Source organism: Ictalurus furcatus, chromosome 8 (genome assembly GCF_023375685.1).
Source record: "Ictalurus furcatus strain D&B chromosome 8, Billie_1.0, whole genome shotgun sequence".
Lineage (NCBI taxonomy): Eukaryota > Metazoa > Chordata > Actinopteri > Siluriformes > Ictaluridae > Ictalurus > Ictalurus furcatus.
The window spans coordinates 2,342,802-2,365,715 of record NC_071262.1 but is presented as its reverse complement, the minus strand read 5'-3'; the positions used below and the strand labels follow the sequence as shown (position 1 = coordinate 2,365,715).

Here is a 22,914-nt window from a genome sequence, read left to right as displayed (position 1 = left end):
ATAGAATGTTTAACAAAGGAGAAATGAGATCAGGGGAAATGACTAGTGTGCACAGTTATTAGGCGACTTTTAGGCTAATTTTTTTTTTATTCTTCAGTCTTAAAGTGTTATTTAACAAATAACTAACATATAATAACATATAACAATTTACAAAAAAAATTGATATGTTTTTTGGCCTTTATTTTGGCCCTTCAAAACTATTCGGTGATGAATATAGCCACCCTTCTTTTCCATAACCACCATGAGCCTTCTATCCGCTGAATACCAGTTTCCTGATCTGTTTACGGTCACTTTTAACTGAAGCAGCCATCATAACCTCCCAAATACTGCTCAAATCAGTGAATTGTCTTCCCTCACTGTAAATCCCACAATTGAGAATGTCCCAGAAGTTCTCAATAAGATGTAACTCAGGTGACGAAGGGAGCGAGGTCATCATTGTCATCTTTGATGCCTTTGCTGGCTATCCAAGCAGAGGTGTACCTTAATATACGCGATGGAGCATTGTCCTGCATAAAGATCATGGCCTACTTGAATGTTGCTGACTTCTTCCTGTACCAATGCTTGAAGAAAGTGTCTTATAGGAACTGCAAGTAGGTTTGGGAGTTGATTTCCGGTCTGTCTTCAACCCGAAAAGGTCATTAATGATACCAGCCCACAGCAGTACACCTCCTCCACCATGCTGGTGCCGCGCATGATCTGGCACATTTGACCATTTTTGGCTTTTCATTCACAGTTAAATCTTGTATTTGGCCCATTTTCCTGTGGTAGAGAAGCTGCCTAATAATTATGCACACATTATTCAGGCCTGACACTTTAAGCCACACCCTCCCTCAATAAACAATTAAACTACACCTGAAAATAATGAAACCCAGTCAGCATTCAGGTTTATATGGTTAAGAGTTGGATATAAATAATGATCAGATCATAATATTAACTTGCCTAATAATTGTGCATGCCGTGTAAAGATATTTGGGTTTGAGATCAAAAGATGAAGTGATGAAACGACAGATCAGAATTTCAGCTTCATTTCCTGTGTGACAACCCTAAGATGAGCCGGTTCTGTGTTTGCTCTGTGTCATATCTGTGATTTGTTTATTTTCTAAGAAGTAAAAAAAGCTGGGTGAGCATCCTCTACAGTGCCCTTTGAAGTCTTCTACAAAAGATGGATTGTGATACCTTCACCCCTGCCCTCTGGAGCTTGTTGGGGATGTCACTGACTGTTGTTTTTGAGTTTTTCTTCGCAGGCTTCACAATGTTTTTGTTATCAACTGCTGTTGTTTTCCCTGTCTGACCCGTTCCACGTCTGGTTGTTAGTACTCCAGTGGTTTCTTTCTTTTTCAGGACATTCCAAATTGGTGTATCGGCTATGCCCAGTGCGTGTGCAATGGCTCTGATAGATTTTTCCCATCTTTTCTCAGATTGAAAATGGCTTGCTGTATTCTCTCATAGACAACTCTTGAGTCTTCACGTTGGTTTAATCTTTTTAACAACAAACGCACACGTCTTCGCAGGTCACACCCACGGCTCAAACACGAGTTTAAACAAATCAATCTAACAGGGTAAAACTGGGCAGCAAAAAACACCTGTTTAGTCACGTTCCAATATTTCGACCTCTTGAAAAGTGGGTGGGTTTAAACGAACGGTGCCATGTTGTAAGTTGTTTAGCACACCTGGATGTATCAGGACATGAAAGCTTAAATTCCGATCTATCATTTCATATTCTTTCGATCTCAAACCCCAACATCTCAGTGTAGAGCAAAAATAAATAAATAAATAAATAAATAATTGGCCTTGCTGTTCCAATACTTTCAGAGAACACTGTAAATCATGTCGTCATTATGTTTTCATTTGGGGATTTAGCAATTACAGGCAACTTTAACTGCTAAAACTTTGTATCAACCAAGATACTCCCAGGTGTTTCAGTAATGCTAGGAGTACTCTTTGTGACAGCAGGGTTCTGTTGGTTCATCCTGAACTAGAAAACAGTGCAACAACAAATAGCATTTTAAATAAGAGACATTCACTGAACATGGAGCTCAAAATTTGGCTAACCGCACCTTCAAAGTCTAAAGCTACAATGCGAACACACAAATGATATGGAAATGTAAACATACACTAAAGGAAATGCCTCCAAGTCATACTTAAATTAAATGATCCATCCAAAATAGGCACATCACGAATGTTTAACTACAGTGAAGGTTTCTATTTGGAATAAAGCCTACAAGCTTTATCATGATGTACATTAAAAGCATGATCTTCATCTGACTTGGTCTGATGCTCATGACGTGTTTGACAAACTCTTGGCACTTATGGAAAGTTGATAAAAACGCACCTTTGCTGTTGTGATTTGGAACCTTCGAGTGGCTATAGGGTTGATATAGAAAACCTGTTTTGTTTGGGGTTGAGGAGGGTGAGGTTCAACCTTGGGAAAGAATGACAAAAATACATTTTGTTCCAATATGGTCCTCTAGGAATGAAGATGAGTAAGTGAGATTAAAGTGAACTAGGAGCCGTTTCTAGTCTTCACCTTCTGTTATTGTCTCCAAGCATACCTTAACTTTTCATCAGCTTACTGTCAAAGAGAGTCTGGGTTATGGTTAGTGTGACACAGTGTTTCTCAACCCGGGGTCTCAACCCTAGTGGTCAGTGGTGTAATTGCAGGAGGTCCGTAAAGTTTTAAAAATGTTTAAATAATTATATATAGTAAAATGCATCAAAAGATATTCAAATGAGATGTTTTAAAATGAATCAATCTGGTCCTTCGCGTGCATTCACAAATATCACGTTAGCTGAGCTGACGATCGTTCGCTGATGAATTTATTTAAAATTTATTTACAAATGAATTGATCATTTGCAAAAACCTATGAGTGGTAGACAAGTTCGAGTGTCGCACTGATGGATAGAATAAACAACCGATAATTCAGAGAGTCAAATTAAATGTCACACCAACAATAAAATATATTTAAAAAAAATTTTTAAAAAATCTTGAAACGTTTTGATTCAATTTTAAACGTCCAATGTTAATATTATTAATGTTAAATATTAATCACATAAAGTCACACATATAGAAATGACTGTTAAATACATAGCCTGGAATTGTTGTGGAGTGAGGGGGTCCTTGTGGATTGTTCGAAACATGAAAGGGGTCTAGAGCTCACACAAGGTTGAGAACCACTACTGTGATAGAATTAGAAAAAATACCGTACTGTCAAGTATAAAGATTTGATCTGTTTGCAAAGTAGTGTTGCACGATACACCGATACTAGAAAGGTATCTCAATACCAAGCTGTTAAAAACGGTACAATTCGCCATTTTATTACTACCGATACTTTAAGAATGACCGCTTTTTAATTAGTGCCGTGCTTCCTGAGTTGTGTCGATGTGCGACAGCAGGGCAGTGTGTGTACAGCGTTCTGCTTTCACTCCCTGCAGGCAGTCTCATAGACATCGGGCGTGCCCAAACTTTTTTTTTTCCTCTCATATGCGAAAACGAGAGGCATGGCTGCAAATACAAGCAAACATTTGATCATCTTTGAAACAGTGTCTGTTAATAAAGTTGATTTTTCAATCATTTATTCAACACTTTCCATGGGGTGTACTTATTTTTTCACAGTTACCTGTTGTTTTAGGTTTCGGCCGTGGTACCGGTTCAGTATTGGTATCGAGACATTTTAGTCAGGTATCGTTTCGAAGCCGTAATTTTGGTATTCTGACAACACTATTGCAAACGCCAATTCAAATTTATAGCAACAAGACATTTAGGGAGAGATGTATGTACATGATATGGCAGAGTACAAAATGAGACTTGAAGCAGACGCAAAAATGCAAAATGCATTCACAAAGCGTCCTACTTCCAAGGTACTAAAAGGCTGTAGTTCATCACGCAATCCCCGCCTAGAACCCCCTACTACACCATGTTCTCTTTGTGTGGTGTAAATTGTGCTTTAAAAATGCTTTAAAGTAGTGCAAATTGTCAAACATAAAGCACTCAACATTCAACAGCAAGTTTGGTTTGGTACCCAAGAAATAAATTCTTTATTAATAAAGACAAGAAAACGGTGTGAGGAGCATTATGACATTAATACAACTTCATATAGAAAGCGTGTCATTAAATTCTTGTCGAAAATAATCCATATATTTATCATTATCTTAGTTTGTCCAGTTACTTTTGGGAAAATAGAGGGACTGTGTAAAAATGGCTGCAATTCCTAAACGGTTAATGTAATATATTTTTTTTTATTAAACCCCATGAATTAAAGCTGAAAGTCTACACTTCAAATATGTTTTGATTACAAATCCTTCGTGGTGGTGTACAGAGGCGAAATAATGAAAATCGGGTCCCTGTCCAAATACTTATGGGCCTGACTGTATATATGGGGATGTAAACTACTGTATCTCTGGGGTCAACATAATAGAATAGATGGATAGGTCCGGGGAAAATGGGTCAGGTCCTGGTTGAAAGTCTTTCCCTCTTGTCTTCAAAATTACTCTTTAAATATTTTATTTTGTTTATTTATTTATTTATTTTAAATTCATTGCATCACAATTACAGAGGACAGTCACTAATACTGGCACCCTCTGTAAATATGAGCAAAGAAGGCTGTGAAAAAATTGTCTTTATTGTTTAACCTTTTGATCTTTTGTTAAAAAAAAACTCTGCTCTCATGGATATCAAACAAGTGCAAACAAAACACAGGTTTATCAAAAAAAAAAAAAAATCTTTGTTAAAGATCTTTATTATAGGTGTGCAACAATTATTGACAGCCCTAGGTATTCATATGAGAAAAATAGATTTGAAGTATATTCCCATTGATATTTTTAAAAAATAATAATAATAAATAAATTGTGCACCTGGGTGACTAGGAACAGGAAATTGTTCAACCATGACTTCCTGTTTTACAGGGGTATAAATATGAGGAAACACACAGACCAAATTCCCTTAGTCATTCATAACAATGGATAACACCAAGGAATATAGCTGTGATGTGCAGGAAAAGGTTGTTGAGCTTCACAAAATGGGAAGAGGCTATAAGAAAATAGCACAAGAACTGAAAATGTGCATTTCCACCATCAGGGCAATGATTAAGAAGTTCCAGTCAACTGGAAATGTTATGAATCGACCTGGAATTGGACGCGTGTCTATATCGTCTCAACGCACTGTGAAGAGGACGGGTCAATTGCCCAAAAAATCTCCAAGGATCACAGCTGGAGAATTGCAGAAGTTAGTTGTGTCTTGGGGTCAGAAAGTCTCCAAAACTACAATCCGAAGTCACCTACATCACCACAAGCTGTTTGGAAGAGTTTCAAGAAAAAAGCCTCTACTCTCATCCAAAAACAAACTCGAGCGTCTTCAGTTTGCCAGACACTACTGGAACTTCAAATGGGATCGGGTTCTGTGGTCAGATGAAACCAAAATAGAGCTTTTTGGTAATAAACACCAGAGGTGGTTCTGGAGCACACACAGAGGTAGCCATATGGAAAAGTACCTCATGCCCACGGTTAAATATGGAGGTGGATCTTTAATGTTTTGGGAATGTTTTCCTGCCAGAGGACCTGGACATTTTGTTAGGATACACGGCATCATGGACTCTATCAAATATCAACAGATATTAAATGAAAACCTGACTGCCTCTGCCAGAAAGCTTCAAATGGGCCGTGGTTGGATCTTCCAGCAGGACGACGATCCAAAACATCATCAAAATCAACACAAAAATGGTTTACTGACCACAAAATCAAAGTCCTGCCATGACCATCCCAGTCCCCTGACCTGAACCCCATAGAAAACCTGTGGGGTGAACTGAAGAGGAGAGTCCACCAGCGTGGACCTCGAAATGTGAAGGATCTGGAGAGATTCTGTACAGAGGAACGCTCTCAGATCCCTCGCCATGTATTCTCCATCCTCATCAGGCGTTATAGGAGAAGACTCAGAGCTGTTATCTTGGTAAAGGAAGGTAGCACAAATATTGACTAAAAGGGTGCCAATAATTGTTGCATACCTATATTTAACAAAGATATATATATTTTTTTCTGGATAATTGTTTGATATCCATGAGAGCAGAGTATTATTGTGATTTATTTTAAACAAAAGATCAAAAGGTTTAACAATAAAGAACATTTTTCACAGCCTTCTTTGTTCATATTTGCCAAGGGTGCCAATATTAGTGGAGGGCACTGTAAGTCATCAAAATGATTAGTGGGAATTATCAGTGACATTCAATCAGTGAAAGAATGTTGCCATACCAAATTCTTGGATGGATGCCAGTCTTACCCTCACAAAGCTGGCTGGGAACCAACCCTCCTCATCATCGATCTGCCCCCACCACCAATCCTTGTTCGAGGCATCCAGGACCTTAATGACATCTCCTGCCTTAAATGCCAGTTCACGGTCAGCCATGGCCACATGATCCCATACTGCCTCAGCGCTGACGATGGACCCTCCACTGATCAGCTGAAGAGGAACAAATCAAAACCCAATCAATGTAATACTCACGTCCTGTTGGCACCAGTACAAAACTTTATATACATGGCGACACTTTTCTCAAGGTGTTGTGTGTTTATTTTCCTATAGTTTAACATACAGTGTTAAAAATCCCTCCACTGAAAACCAGCCGATATTGAATTGATAAAGGTATGAATTGATATTGCACAAGGAAGAAATATATGAAGTCATATGCAAAAATAAGTACACCCCTTGGAAACTGTTGGCTTTTTTTTTTGGACATATTTGGACAAGCAAACATTTGATCATCTTTGAAACGGTGCCTATTAATAACGTTGAAATACTTGAACAAAACCACACGAGTAATTAGCTTTTTCAATCATTTATTCAACAGGAATATCAATAGATGTGATATTCTTCTGTGGAAAAAGTAAGTACACCCTCGGCCTCAAAAGCTAGTATTTCCCCCTTTAGCAGAAATAACTTCTTGTAGGTGTTCTGCGTAATTGTCCATTAGGCTTGCTAGAATTTTTGACCACTCTTCAATGCAATATTCTTTCAACTGTAAGATGTTTGAGAGTTTTCTTGCATGTACTGTACGTTTCAAATCCCCACACATAATTTCAAGGCGATTCAAATCCGGGATTTGACTAGGCCATTCCATAATCCTTCATTTCTTCTTTTTGGGCCATTCCTTGGTGGATTTGCTAGCCCTGCTGCTATGAAGGTTTGGCCATAGTACCCACAGTCACAGAGATTAACTCAAACGCCAAAGATTACTGGCACCTCCTGAAGGGAGGTCATGTCCACTGGGTTTTTTTTTGAAGAGTTTCCCTTCACTCACTAAAGATTCTGCCAGAAACTCCCAAGCAATCTGAAAGGATTTCCTGGGTATACCCGGTAAAGCTGGCCAGCACCTTGTGCAACAAATCCGAATCAACAACTGAAGTACACACGCCCCTTCACCATGACAAGGTCTCAATCCATGCCATTTATTTCTCTTGTTTTCTTGTAGCTAAGCAAAATGTGAACGCTAAAGCAAATTGTACAAATAACACTAGACTTAAAATTGACATTGCAAGATGGTTATGTATAAGTAAGATCATTTCATTCGTTCAAAAGGAAATAACAGTACCCACCAATCAGAAAGTAGCATTTTTCAGGGCCATGACGCAATGCACGGTAAATCAAAAATGCGGTCCAGAATATTCACAGTGCAAAATTTGTGTATTACAAATATACAGATAGGTGAAAAGTTAAAGGAAAAACCTGAATAAATGAGTGGAGGAACACACCTCCAAGTGAAAATTCTTCCAGACAGCTGTACCACATGATACAATTCAATGACAGAACACATTCAATGGCCATAATGCTCATACAGTAGTGATATGCAAGGAAAAACAGATGTGCAACCATTCTTCATGTGAGTGAGAATGTTAATACAGGATGTGATCAGACTGTCAGCAAGAACAATCCATCCACAACTAGATAGAGAGGGATATTATAGTAAAGTTGCAGTACATAAATTCCTCATTATAAAGACAAATTTTAGACTTCAGAGAGCAAAAAACCAGAGGCACTGGTCGACTGAGAACTAGAAAATGCATGTGATTCTTCACCATATTGACAAGTGGGCAAATGCATGTGTGACATACACTAACATTTACCATGAGAACGGTATAGGCCTGAATGCTTAACCTCTACATTGAGGTGGTCCAGTGGCTATATTATACTGTTGAAGGGCATTTTACTGGCATGGTTTAGGTCCACTCGGCCCCTTAGAAGGAAAATTACTCGGTAATTTCATTAACTGCTTTATCTTGATCTGGAGGGCGCATCGTCGATTAGTGGTTAGCACGTTCGCCTCACACCACCAGGGTTGGGGGTTCGATTCCCGCTACTCCCTTTTTTGCATGTTCACCCTGTGCTGCTCCATGTTCACCCCAGTCCAAAGACATGCATGGTAGGCTGACTGGCATGTCCAAATTGTCCGTAGTGTATGAATGTGTATGCGAGTGTGCCCTGCAATGGACTGGCACCCTGTCCAGGGTGTACCCCGCCTTCTGCCCGATGCTACCTGGGATAGGCTCCAGGTTCCCCTGAAGGATACGTGGTATAGAAGATGGATGGATGGCTCTTTATCTGCGTGGATAATCCACACTAATCCACAATTCCACAGTTTATCTTAGCCCCTGGTAGATTTTGGTGAGGTAGAAGGAGACCCATGTTTACATAGGAGAATATACACACAAACTCTCAACCGACCGTAACCTAAACTCAGGATCGAACCAGAGACCCTGGAGCTGTGAGGTCGCAACACTACCTGCTGCATGACTGCATTGCCCACCTTTATCTCATGATTTAACATTTCTATCCTGATACAAATGGTTCTCTCTAGCATGACAATGCCCCATCCACAAAGCATTAAGGGTCACTGAATTGTTTATTGAGTATCGAAATGAAAAGCTCAAACGTATTGAAATGAAAAGCTCAAACTCAAACTTTTTTGTGACCAGGAACCATTCTCAATGTGAAATAAATGCCATGGATGCCATCCATGCATATTTATTTCATGGACATTATTTAAATATGCACAATAACATTTTGTACATTTACTAGAGCCATAGTTTTTTGTTTTTTTTCTGGTCCAAGTTGACATATAGACCACCAGAATGGAGCTCGAAATGTGAAGGATCTGGAGAGATTCTGTACGGAGGAACGCTCTCAGATCCCTCGCCATGTATTCTCCATCCTCATCAGGCGTTATAGGAGAAGACTCAGAGCTGTTATCTTGGCAAAGCGAGGTAGTGCAAAGTATTGAATAAAAGGGTGTTAATAATTGTAGCACACATATTTAACAAAGATTTTTTTTTTTTTTGATAAACCTGTGTTTTGTTTGCAATTGTTTGATATGCACGAGAGCAGAGTATTTTTATGAATTTTTTTTTTAACAAAAGCTCAAAAGTTTAAACAATAAAAACAATTTTTCACAGCCTTCTTTGCTCATATTTACCAAGGGTGCCAATATTAGTGGAGGACACTGTACATACATACATACATACATAGAGGAGAGGACAGAGAACGAGAGAGAGACCAGAGTCTCAGTCTCTTCTGTTCGTCCATACGGTACTGAATATTTCACATTCGAAACTTCCTTCATGTCTAAACGTCACAAGAAGGAGAACTGTAGTACCAGATGTTCCCACATACAGTATGTTAGCACTCCGGATGTATTTAGCTCTCGTATTCCTCTTCTAATCGTGATTCGACTCCATAATTTATTCATTTATTTCGACTGTGTTATTAAGGCATCACTTGAAAAAGCTTAGTATAACAACTTATGTATAAATAATAATAATGATAATAATAAATAAATAAATCTACGCATCACAGGTCAGGACTGGTTTGTCTGCAACACGTTCTTTAAATATGATCTGTAGCCAAAAAATATATAAAATTAAAATAAAAAAGCAACATATTGTGGTATCTGATAAAGGGTTCTCTGACTGATATTTTTGTCACTAACACTGGAGATTTCTACTAGTATGCACGTACACCATTCTTACATGGATAGTCAATAAATAAATAAATAAATAAATAAATAAACCTCCCTTGACAAGAACCACTGTCCACAAGGAGATGAATTACGTTTATTGGACAGTCACTGCAAATATGTTTTTTATAACATCTGCTTTAAAGGAAATTCACAGTCAGTTATGTGACTCTGCTCTGGCCTAATTTCCCATAATAGAATAAACGTTATAACAGTATTTAAATTGGAATAAATACAACCGACAGCATCGCTACGCCAGAAGTCATCAAAAGCACACACATACCCCCGACAGGTGCAAAGAAGCTCAAAAAAACACAATACAGCTATGATCAGAGGACAACAACGACGACAAAACACCAACCAAAGGGCCAGGTAGGTGCATCATAGATGTACCAGCGTCCTTCAGGTTTTTCTGGTGATGCTGAAGTGGTAATCGCCTGGTAGGTCTAGGGACAGGACCGACATGAAGAACACGTCTCCAAGGTCACGATGCAATGCACGAGGATAGGCGAGATTATTCAAAGAGACAGATGAATGCATACAGGTCCATGCACGGGCTACACCACCGCGCTCGCGCAGCAGAGAAATCAGCAATAAAATAAGCCGCGGCCTGAACGCAAAGGCGGGGAGCATAAGAGACATCCTCACCGTCATCATCCTCGTTAGTGTGTGTCGCACCGGCGATAGCTGTCTCCTTTAAAATGGGCATTAATCTGAACGAGATCCAAAACCGCTGCGCTTCCTCAGTGTGAAGCGATAGCGCGAGGAAACCCAGAGACTGTGCATGATAAAATTATAAACACGCACATCTGGCAGGAGAAGAGGTCCAGCAGTGAGAAGCCGATTCCTTCAGCACGCCCATAGTAATCCTGAAGGGATAAGGCAGCTGATCATTGATGCACAAGTATACAGTGTATTAGAGGCTGTATTTGTGTCCTGTGACACAAAGATGCACATTTATTTATTTATTTATTTATATATGTATGGAAAAATATTAAGAGACCACTGAAAAATAACCAGTTTCTCTGGTTTCACTATTTATAGGTATGTGTTTGGGTAACATGAACATTTTTGGGGTTGGTTTTTTTTTTTTTTTTTTTTGTCTATAAACTATTGAGAACATTTCTCCCAAATTCCAAATAAAAATGTCGTCATTTAGAGCATTTATTTGCAGGGGGAAAAAAATAATACAAAGAAAAATAATGCATAAAGTAAATATTTATTTTTAAAGCGTGATGAAACACTAAACTACATTTCCTGAGGTTTTAACAGAGGTGTTCGCGTATCACACGTGGTAAAAGACGATCTTAGCATCCGTTCGTTTTTTAATTGCAGGAGAAAACTGGTTCATTTTGAGCTCTTTTCCGCTATTTTCGTCTCCCGGGTTTAAAATCTCGTCGTGGCTTTGTACGAGAGTACATCGGTGACGCGGCGGTGTCTCGTGATTATCCGTGAGCCCGCGTGGTCTTATGCTATGAGTAGACGCTGTCTCTTAATTGTTCGTGACGGCACGTGACGCGTTTTTTTACAGATCGTAGTCGATGAGAGAGGCGTTCAAACGGGTCGCGAGTGTTTGTTTCGGCGGTGTAAGAGTCCGAGTGTGTTTTCTCGGGAGAGCTACGAGAATTGGAGAAAGGTGGACTTCGGACTTGCACGTGAAAGCGGTTTGCGTCTAAACGATGATCTAAACAAAGTCCCGAGGACTTTTCCATCACTTCAAATGAGGTGTGTGACTAATTTTAACCATGACCGTTTTACTTGCCTTTTGAGCTAATTAAACCGCTTAAAGCTCCGCAGGCCGTCGCGTGCAAAACTATGCAACGAGAGTCCGCGTTGAAGGGAAGAGCCTTCGCCTTTTATTCGTGAAAATCTCGAGCTTATAAGCTAGCTACCATTCCGACACTCCTCCCATCCACACTGCCTCCGGTTTTAGTATGTTTTCCTTCATAGTCATGCCAGGGGCTAATGGTTCAAACAGATAGGGCAGAGGACCTGCACTGCTGTCTATTGTGTCTCCATTTAGCCCTGGGGATTCAGGAGGAGAGAAGTCCTCTGCCTCATCTGAAAGCTTTTTGTCAGTATTCATCTTTATTGTGAGTGTTCTGAAGGCTCGCCCCCCGTCTTCCTCCCCTGCCTTTCCCTGCCACGCCCACTCCTCCTCCCTTCTTCGCACAGCCATCCACGCCCATTTAAGCTGCATTTTTCAAAAACCTTCAGAGGTAGACTTGATCTGAGAGAAGGAGGTTTCATGACCCTTTAAATAAGACAATACTAATGTTTTGACTGTTCGTAAATCAGTATCAGGTGGAATAACCCTGATCTTCAATCACAGCTTTCATGCGTCTTGGCATGCTCTCCACCAGTCTTTCACATTGATGTTGGGCGAAAAATAAGCAGCTCGGCTTTGTTTTGATGGCTTGTGGCCATCCATCTTCCTCTTGATCACATTCCAGAGGTTTTCAGTGGGGTTCACGTCTGGAGATTGGGCCGGCCATGACAGGGTCTTGATCTGGCGGTCCTTCATCCACACCTTGATTGACCTGGCTGTGTGGCATGGAGCATTGTCCTGCTGGAAAAACCACTCCTCAGAGTTGGGGAACATTGTTAGAGCAGAAGGAAGCAAGTTTTCTTCCAGTACAACCTTGTATGTGACGTGATTCATGCATCCTTCCAAATCCAAAGACAAATCTACCCGATTCCAGCCTTGCTAAAGCACCCCCAGATCATCGCAGATTCTCCACCAAATGTCACAGTGGGTGCGAGACACCGTCGCTTGTCGGCCTCTCCAGGTCTCCGTCTAACCATTAGATGACCAGGTGTTGGGCGAAGCAGAAAACTGGACTCATCAGAGAAGATGATCTTACTCCAGTCCTCTACGGTCCAATCCTTATGGTCTTTTGCAAACCTCAGCCTGGCTCTTCTTTGCTTCTCATTGATGAAGGGGTTTTTTCTAGCTTAGCATGACTTCAACCCTGCCCCTATGAGCCTGTTTCAAACCGTCCTCGCCGTGCAATTCAACCCAGCTACCGTTTGCCATTCTTTTTGTAGACCACATGATGTTATCCTATGGTTATTGAGTGACATTCGAATGAGTTGGCAGTCATCCCGATCAGTGGAGAGTCGTTTTCGCCCTCTGCCGGTCTGTAGCTTCGTTGTCCCCATTGTCTGCTGCTTGACCCTGTTCTTATGAACCGCCATCTTTGAAATTTTAAGGATGGAAACAACCCAGTGCTCACTGTATCCCTCTGCCAGTACTGAACCCTTCTTTTTCTCACTCAAAACTCTTTTGGCATGGTCAATAGTTATTTTTTTATTCCAATTACTTTTGATGTACTACTAGAACTGTCTTTGCCATCCAGATGGTATATATACATATATATATATATATATAGTAAAATTTTTCTTCAATAACGATTGTTTTGCAAAAAAAAAAAAATCCTAATCAGATTAATTCACAAATTTACATAACGATGACAGCATCAGCTCTTCCGGAGACTATAAAAGGGTGCGGCGGACACAGAGAGGTGGTGAGCGTGTTGTATTTCCGTGAAAAGTCTGATCTGTTTCTCTCTCTCTCTTCAGAACCCGACGAAGAGACCCAAGTGTCCTGACAATGTTCCACTACTGCTGCCTTGGCTCCCTCTTGACATTTGCACACCAAAGGTCACATTTGAATTTCTAAACTTGAAAAGACCGGTGGGATTAAAATACGTTTCATGAATACACATTTGAGGATGAGTTTGTCACAAAGCCAGTAATATATGGAGAAATTTCTAGAACGTAAATGGAAACCAGTACCAAAAAACAATCACTGGTGTAAAGGTAAGTATCCCTCACAGAGAGTCAGTGAATCCTTCTCCTGAAACATACACATTTGTCTCCTGACAAATAAAATCAGCTGAAGCTTGAAGATAGACTGGGGGGGGCGACTCTAGGGTACTCATTCGGTAATGAGTATTAGTGGTCATTCTTTTGATTAAAAAATAGGCAAGCTGCCTGCCTGTACATTTCTTGACCTATTTAGGATCTATAACGATAACACGTCTTTACTGGTCACGTATACGTTACAGCACAGTGAAATTCTTTTCTTCGCATACCCCAGCATATCAGGAAGCTGGGGTCAGAGCGCAGGGTCAGCCAAGATACAGCGCCCCTGGAGCAGAGAGGGTTAACGGTGGTAGCTTGGCAGTGCTCGGGCTTGAACCCCCGACCTTCCGAGCAGTCACCCAGAGTCTTAACCGCCACGTCACCACTGCCCCACGAATCGTTAATTACTCCTGAGGTCTCTCATATGAAATTATTCTAAAAATGTTGCTTCCTATTAGCAAATCCCTATTTGTGCTACATTATTTGCTAATGGCAGGGAACCTCCACCCCACCCACTTCCTGTCTGTAGAGACTGCATGTTTTGTTCAGGCTCTGTCCTTTTGTGATCCATGCTCGCTTCCTGCATCCTGCTAAAAGGAGTCAGCCACCGAGCGAGGAAGAACTAAAATTATCACAAACGAGCGTGCACTGCGCCGTCACCATTCTTATAATAGTTGCCATTTTATTTATTTATTTATTTATTTTCATTCTGGAATATCAAGATCAGCCTTTCTTGTCGTCGATAAAAGATCATGTTGTGTCTCGTATAATTCAGCTGCGAGGGTTTTAGCATACTGACATCGTTAGGTTTACGTGGTCCCGGTGTGAACAGGGTTATTGAGTTATAAAGAAAAATAACAGTTTGTTATAAATGATAAAGTAGCTAAAGTTTTACCGCAAGCCACCAAGCAAGATCAAATCAAGATGCTTCAACCTTCCTTGCAGTTTTCTAATGCTAATGTAAAGATCATTAAGAAATGATGCACATAGGTTTCCGTGACTGTCATCTGAAGAGCTGTTAAATCAGCAGAACATTTCCTATTTAACCGCATTAAAAAGTGTTCATTTCCCCTAAAGTCATTCTCAGTTCACTCGCCATCTCACAACGTCCCACATGCTTCAAACTTAGTGATGCTCTCAGTGGTGTTCAGAAAGGTATTTGTATGCAACGAAGACAGGAGTGTAAAATATGTCAAATATACACGGAGGTCGTTTAGTCGAGCCTGGAGAGGTACTTAAAAACATGGCACAGTGTAATACGATACAATATGCCTGTAACATCTGTCTGACCTCTGTAATGACTGGAAGGCTAATAGGTACGAGCTGATAGCTAATCCTTATTCTTCTGTGATTCTCATTCTTTCAGCATTGAGAAGTGTGGAGAGGCTTTGCAACTATTTTGACACAGAGACAAAGTTAATATTAGCAAATGCAGCAGCATTCATGCTAGTTAGATGAATGTTTTAGTACTCCGTCACATAGTTGTGAAAAATTTTGGTAGAATTGTGACCCTGGGGCGCACGTGGTTAGCACGTTCGCCTCACACCGACAGGGTCGGGGGGTCGATTCCCGCCGCTGCCCTGCGTGTGCGGAGTTTGGATGTTCTCCCCGTGCTGCGGGGGTTTCCTCTGGGTACTCCGGTTTCCTCCCACAGTCCAAAGACATGCATGGTAGGCTGATTGGCGTGTCCAAAGTGTCCGTAGTGTATGAGTGTGTGTTTGATTGTGCCCTGCGATGGATTGGCAGCCTGTCCAGGGAGTACCCCGCCTTGTACCCGATGCTCCCTGGTTTAGGCTCCAGGTTCCCCGCGACCCTAAAGGATAAGCGCTATAGAAGATGGATGGACTTGATGACACTGACCCCTATCAGGGTTATTATAGTTTTAAAAAAAAGATCGCTAGTTTTTGTTTTTATTTCGTTTTTGTATTTTGGTTTTCAATTTCAGTTTTGTTTCAGATGCATAAATAGTTTTGATTCCATTTATTATCTTTTGAAAATCATTACTTTTAGTTTAGCGATAGGGATTTTAAGCGTGTGAATTTATCCCTATTGAGCGAGCCGGTGGTGACGGTGGTGAGGGAAAAACTCCCTAAGATCATATGACTAAGACACCTTGAGAGGAACCAGACTCAGAAGGGAACCCGTCCTCATCTGGGTAACAACAGATAGTGTGAAAGTAAAAGAAAGTTCATTACGGTTTATACATGAAGTCTGTTTGTTGAACTAGTCCACTGTTCAGCAAAGGTGCAGAACTGTATGTGGTAATTGCAGTCCCAAGACCATTTTAGCCACCGTAGTCCCAGCAACCACAGCGAGAATGTCCAGATTATCCTATTAACATTGAACTGAAGTGTGAATGGGTATGCTTCCCAATATTTATCATTGTAATTGCAAGTTCTGATTATTAGGGGGTTACCACCCCCCAGCACCAGAAACTACACCCCTGCGCTCCACTGCTACTAAATCGCTGCTCTGCCAAGGAGTTACTGCTAATACACATTACTCTGCCATCTACTGGTCAGTTATAATTTGGCAACATTGACAGGATCCACTCCGTTCAACCGCTTGTTCTTAGATAACCCAAGACTTAAAATGTGAAATCTGAAACAGTTCTCGTTTTCGTCATAGCTTTCGTTAACAACGAAAACCTTGACCGCTATATATCTCTGCTGCAGTGCACATGATGTAGCACATTATGTGACTAATAAAAAGCCACTTACCTTCACTGTTTATCATTAAGACTCAACCTGGCCTCAAGCCACAACTTGCAAGCATGCACAGACACAATTTCTACTTCCACACTTTCTGAAGGCACATACAGACGAATTCTAAAGAAATCAGACAGGTGAGAATATCGTCTTAATAAAGATCAAAGTAATCCTGCCTGTATCGTGACTTTACTGATGCTGGAAAAGAAATAAAGATTATTAGTTCAAGCACAGATGAGGAGATCGTGAGTTTGAAGACTTACAGTGCTACAGCCATCCATGGCCAGGAGTACAAGGGAGCAAAAGTGCACGTGCGCGCTGTATGGGAGGTACAGTATTACCCTGTCCTCTGTCAATCACAGTAATATGAGACGATCGTGGCTATGTAAAAGAAAGAAGACGTTAGCGCTTGGCTCTCAGACATCCGCTCTCGCGATCCAACGGGACCCGGAAGCGCCGAGGGACGCTGTACACAAACCGAGTCACATAGTCCGCTCTCGCATCAACACGACACAACACGCATGCGTCTATGCATTTATGAACTTTTTGGAGCTTGAAAGTTTTGGTTACTTGGACTGTAAATGAAGGGACAGAAATCTCCCAGGTTTCATTAAAATGTCTTCGTTTGTGTTCCGAAAGATGAACTTATGGGTTTAGAAGGACATGAGGGTGAGTAACTGATGACAGAATTTTCATTTTTTTGTGAACCATCCCTTTAAGTCCTTAATAGTCTTAACAACAAATCATTGGTCAGGAAATTAGCATGAAGTAAACAAATAGATCAAGTCACTTAGTATGGGATAGCGCTTCCCGTCGATTTCTTTAAATGTTTAAGCTTTGTGGGAAAACGTGCGGACAGCTTTTTATATTTATTTATATTTATATATTTATATTTATTTTCGTCGCATTTTGCGACAGGACACGATCACACACAGCAGCGCTCAACTGTCTGACGGCAAACAAGAGAACACGGCTGCGTCCCAAACCGCGTACTTACCTACTATAGGCCTATAGTAGGTGAGATACATGTATCTCGGCTACTATATAGACGGTAAGTACGCGGTTTGGGACGCAGCCCACGGCTTCAAGCAGTCGTCTATTTGCACGTACGGCACGACAAATAATTAACCGCACTCGAAGCGTTCGTACATTTTTTAATAAAAACACCCAAAACTGTATACGGTACCATAACGAAGACCAACTGTATGTCGATACGTGAAATTCCGGAGGGACGTCGGACGGCGTGGCGCGGTGATGTAATGACGTGCGCTGTTAATCGATCTATGTTCTATAACGTGTAAAACGGGAACATGAAAGGAATCTTCTAAAAGCGACTCATGTAAACACCTTAATCAGAATATTGTCTTACTCGGTATAAGGTCAATAATTAGATTACTGCTGTCCGTGTAAACGTAGTCATTGTCATGATTTTACCTTTGCATTCTTTTGAATTTTCTGACTGGCGATTTGTCGTTAAGTCCGTGAAAAGCTTAACATATTGTTCTTTTTCCCCACATCTAGATGTAAATATCCAGACATAGAAGATGAAACTCTGATCGGTCGTCTCATATTCATCGTTTGTTTTCAATATATAGCAAAAACAATAGAATTGGCCTGGCTGTTCCAATACTTTCAGAGGGGACTGTAGCATTTAAAAAAAAAAAAAAAAAAAAAAAGACTCCTACATTATCAGATAATCCTTTCTTTAAATTTGGAGAACATCCACTGAAAAAAAAAAAAAAAAAAAAAAAACTTCAAATGAGTACAGCTACCATGTTATATTTAGCCAGTCAGACAAGGGTTTCCCATATAACCAGCGCAATAATCCACGTAAACGTCATAGAAACATCAACCATCAGCAAACACAGAGAGACTGTGCGGAAGCATGTTGCAAGAACGTTCCAGAAAGATTCTGGAAAAATTTGCACTAGACCCTATGGTTCAGTTTAAACCAAGCATTTGCAAAAACAAAGAAGAGTCCAAAAACTGAGGACAGTTTGGAGATTATTTACTGCTGCACAACCACTTTTGCCCTTTTCATACATTTTAGAAGAATTACACAAGTAAATGTAATTTCATTCAGTGAGAGAAAGATTCACTGGGGTTAATTTTGGGGTTAGGGGGCTGAAACGTATAGCAGGGGATTAAATCCCTCCTCAATACAGTATATATATATATATATATATATGTATATATATATATATAATTTCCCATGATGCATTACTCACCATATTCACTTGCAGAGGTCCAGAACGAGGTCTGAGCAATTTTCTCTGACTCGTGCCGCCGTTGCTGTTCTGGACAGTGGCCGATTGTCGAAGAGACTCTGTTGAAGAGATGAATACTTTAATCCAGTATTAATACAGACTTGTGCGTTATTATACTCTGTAGTACATTTACTAAAACTGTCGTTATTTGACAAATGTTTCAATTAATCCCAAGCATTTTACAATTCAGGCCTTGCCAAGGGCCCAACTAACGTCCTTCTGATCACTAGTTTAGTGTCTTAATCGCAGCTCCGAAGCCGTTCTATAAGCTGATCTGGATAAGGGTGTCTAAATAAATAAGCCATGTAAACACGACACTATAATCCGTATGTATAATTGCAGTTATCCGTGCAATTTATATGATTTGACGTCGATCTTCTTATGCATAAATTTACACATACTCAGGAGCACGAGTATGATACGGATGATTTCTTCCTGACACGATGGAATTTTCATGATGGAACGGCAAATTTCTGGTGTAAAATGCTTGATTTATGGACGGATATTTTTGAATCTAGCTTCATAAATTCAGCCCAAGGAGAGGAGCGGTTACAAAAGAAGACCTGAGTGTGATTGTATTCAGTGCTGTTACTGCTAGTGTAGTGTACTAGTGAAGAATGTTTGAAAGAAATATCTAGTATTTAGTATACGGTATATATTTTTCTGTGTCCTGACATGTCTGTATCACAGCTGGTATCAGGTGTAACACTATACCTGATTGTTCTAGCAGCAAGCTGGCTACCATCGATCCCGACATGGCATTCTGTGGAAGAGGAAGCGAGTGGCACCTATGCAGGACCACTTTAAAAGGAGGGTCTTGAGGCGACATTCCAGGAGGGCGAGAAAGGGTCTGAAATTCACTAGATCATATTAGATGCTAACCACCTGGTGTCATGAATATCAAGCTCTTCAGCTCTGCTATCTCTATAAACCTGGTGAATTCTTTAAGGGTGCTTTCACATATGCAGTCCGTTTGAATCCGACCCTGATGTGTTAAGGCTTTTGAGACAGTCTGGTTCGGCAGGTATGAACCAGAACAGCCAGTCTGACACTGCGTGTGTCTCTACTTCCATGTGATACACACCTCTGATTCCACACAACGGCTGGGAGTAAATCAAACATGACATGTGCGATGGGTGGAAGTTTACAGTTTGGTCCAGAATCAGCAAACAGACTAAAATATGAGAAAGCACCCTGCATTTCGGAGTCATTTTCAGGTGAAGTGGCGGAGTGAAAAATTAGCTTGTGACGTAAAGGAAGATGGAATGGTGGAATGTTCAGCAGAAGCACGCAGGAATAAAAAAGCAGCATCCGGTAATACTTTATTAACGGAGCTTAATTTTGCGCATACGTTTTCTTTGCGATGGAAAGAGCGCTCTTGTGTTTTTTTGTATTCACGAGAGCATTTTATCGGTCAGCATTTTTCTCAGTATCTGAATACGAATGGCAAAAAAAAAGAAGAGAAGTGCACGGGAACAGGAATGTGGAACTTCCCATGTAGGAAAGTGCATGCAGCCTTAAAAACAACACTTCTCTAGGGTACTCGATGTGCGTTTTTTTGTTTGTTTGTCCATCGGTATTGCTTTGCAAATCCAACAGTACACACTACGTTACTCTCCTACGTCTATATATAAATTGGACCATTTCACTGTGTTAGTCTAATTAGTTTACTCTACCAACAAGAGAAGAACTCTTGTAAATGATTACATAAGCTTATACTTAGGAGTAAATGGCTCATTAATCAACCAATCCAAGCGCTAATCCATGACGATTAGCCTTGAATAAATTTGGAGAGTATTTTCTCATTAAAAAAAAATCTAATAAAGAATCTCTTTCTCCTAATAAAGTGTTCAAAAGACTAGAAACCTTTATAGACAAACGCACTAGATGAATAAATCTATGGCTTACTCGCTGTGTTGGCATTCTGTCAGGCTGGATGGGTGCATACCCCTTTATGACAGAGCAGGGTCTTCTGAGACGTTTAGGTATCCTTGGGACTGGTGGACGAAGCACTGGTGTCCAGTGCTCCTCCAATCCAGACGGTATAACCCCTTCCTTTATGATGGGACATTGAAAGCTTGGCCTGATCGCATAGTCTGAAGCAGGCCAGTGCCAAAGCTTTTTCATAAGGGACAATCTCATTGTTCTACAGGTTCTGAAGCTTCCTGGACTTCCCTCACTCACACAACAGCCACCTGTCGAGACCTAGTTTCAGGAATATAAGGTTGTGAGAGAGAAAAATCCAAAAGGTACCATTCAGGCAACTTTGTTTGCTTCTTGAGAACTGGCAAGGTAATTCAACTGTACAAGGTATTTGATAAACAGATAGCAGATAGAATATATCCCTGATGGATAGCTTGATCTACTTAGGGAGGTAAAATGGTGCTTCTTGGCTATTGTTTTCTGTGAGCAAAAAAAAAAAAAATGCTATCTTTCCTTCTTAATCAAAAATATTCAGGTTATTTTCAGGGAAAAAAAAAAAAAAAGAAACTGAACTGTTGTGCAAATTTGAACTGGTTAGTCGTGGGATGAAAAGCACACAGTTGCAACATGATATAATGAATGATTAATGATGGAGATGATTTTAGTAGAACATCACAGTCTTGCCAACGTTTAAGATTTAAAGAGTAAAACAAAGCAACCAGAGACTAAAAACAAAATCCCGAATAGGCGTTCCACAGCATGTCTCACCTTAAATATTTCCTCTGGACAGTCTGGAATGATATCACTGCAAATACCGCTTTTTTTACAATTGGTCTGTTCTTTGGTTTTATCTGAGATGCCAGACGACTCAGATTCGCTTTGTTCATGTAGGTCAAACTGAAGCTCAGGTTCAGACAGAGAACTTCCTTCTGGCCCGTCGCTTCTCTGGTGGTTCTCGATGGTGGCCAGAGAGGTGTGAGTGGACGTGTGTTGGGATTCTGTCCCCTCGGAGAATCCATTAGTGCTCGATGAGTCTGGCCATGCTTTCCAGGATTTCGGCACCACGTGTGGGGACCTGTTTAAAACTTCAGCAGGTGAGATCACCTCACATATGTCGGGGGTGAAGGCAGGCTTAGTGTACGCCTCATCTTCACTCCTTAGTGTATTAGCTCCAGTCGGAAGAAATTCTGGAATCTGCTGTGTTCTTGCTGAGCCAATACTGGGGCATTCACCTTCAGGAGATGAGAAGGGTCTAGATGAGCTCCTCCATTTTCGAGCCGTCTCAGCCATGCTGTTAAAGAACCTAAAGATCCCCCTAAAGTGGCTGTTTTTGACTTCTGGACCTGTCTGTTTAGGTACAGGGATGGAGTCTTTAATGCATTCTATGTCAACAGAGCCATAGTCCGAGTCGATTGTCTTGTCCAGTGTGTACATGGAGTCAAAGCTCTTCTCCAACAAAGTTGAACTTCCCTTTCCTATAAAGGAAATTCTTTTCAAGTAATTCCAAACATCACCTCCTTTTGACCGTCTTCCTGCTAGAGGTATACCGGGGCTATCTTTCACATAGTCTTCTTCATGTCCTGTCGCACATGAGTTGTTGCAGCTCGAGTGAACTTTCTTTGGGCACGTGTGAGCCTTAAAACAGTTTTGTTGCCTAACTGAGTTTTTAGGTAACTGGTGATCATTCTCAATTGTAGTAGTAAAGTCTATATCCTCAAAAGAGCAATCAAACTCAGTAGTGTAACCTGCATATGAGTGCCTCTTGCCTTTATTCCTGAGTAGGTTCCTCTGGGAGTGTAACAAAACAGGAGAGTTCCTGCTGTCTTCATTTGTGTCTGCTTTAAGTGCACTTTGGAACTTGGCACTGGCAAGCTTGCCAGATTTGCCTCTGAAGACAGAAGGGGACTTCAACTTTTTGAAACCCCTTACTTTGTCAGCAAACGACAGCTTGGAGGCAGATGCTTCCCCAGGAAGTATCATGGAGTGAGGTCGTCTCTCATAGTCAGAGGCAATTCTCCGGTGGTTGAGAATCCTCCAGATGCCTGTACTTTTTGATGCCCGGTTCAGTTCCTGTTTCTCTCTGACTGGATTCTGAAAGGAAGCCAGGTCCAACGATTCCTTAAGATCCTTGGATTTACGAATTTGCAAGATCCCTGT

The 22,914-nt window shown here is 40.7% G+C and overlaps 1 protein-coding gene across 3 annotated transcripts in view; it reads right to left on the bottom strand.

Moving 5' to 3' along the window:
* Positions 1 to 22,914, bottom strand: part of LOC128611120 (uncharacterized) — a 40,005-nt gene that overhangs the window by 14,604 nt on the left and 2,487 nt on the right. The window contains exons 2-7 of one of the 3 annotated variants that reach the window (XM_053630403.1): positions 21,526 to 22,914; positions 20,743 to 21,039; positions 19,549 to 19,684; positions 18,796 to 18,893; positions 6,269 to 6,448; positions 2,333 to 2,422 (exon numbers count right to left, since the gene is read on the bottom strand). The exon at positions 21,526 to 22,914 is cut by the window's right edge and continues 165 nt beyond it. In XM_053630403.1, the coding sequence (XP_053486378.1) occupies positions 2,333 to 2,422; positions 6,269 to 6,448; positions 18,796 to 18,893; positions 19,549 to 19,684; positions 20,743 to 21,039; positions 21,526 to 22,914 (2,190 nt within the window). The remainder of the gene's footprint in view (positions 1 to 2,332; positions 2,423 to 6,268; positions 6,449 to 18,795; positions 18,894 to 19,548; positions 19,685 to 20,742; positions 21,040 to 21,525) is intronic. The other 2 variants (XM_053630404.1, XM_053630405.1) reach the window with 2 other exon arrangements.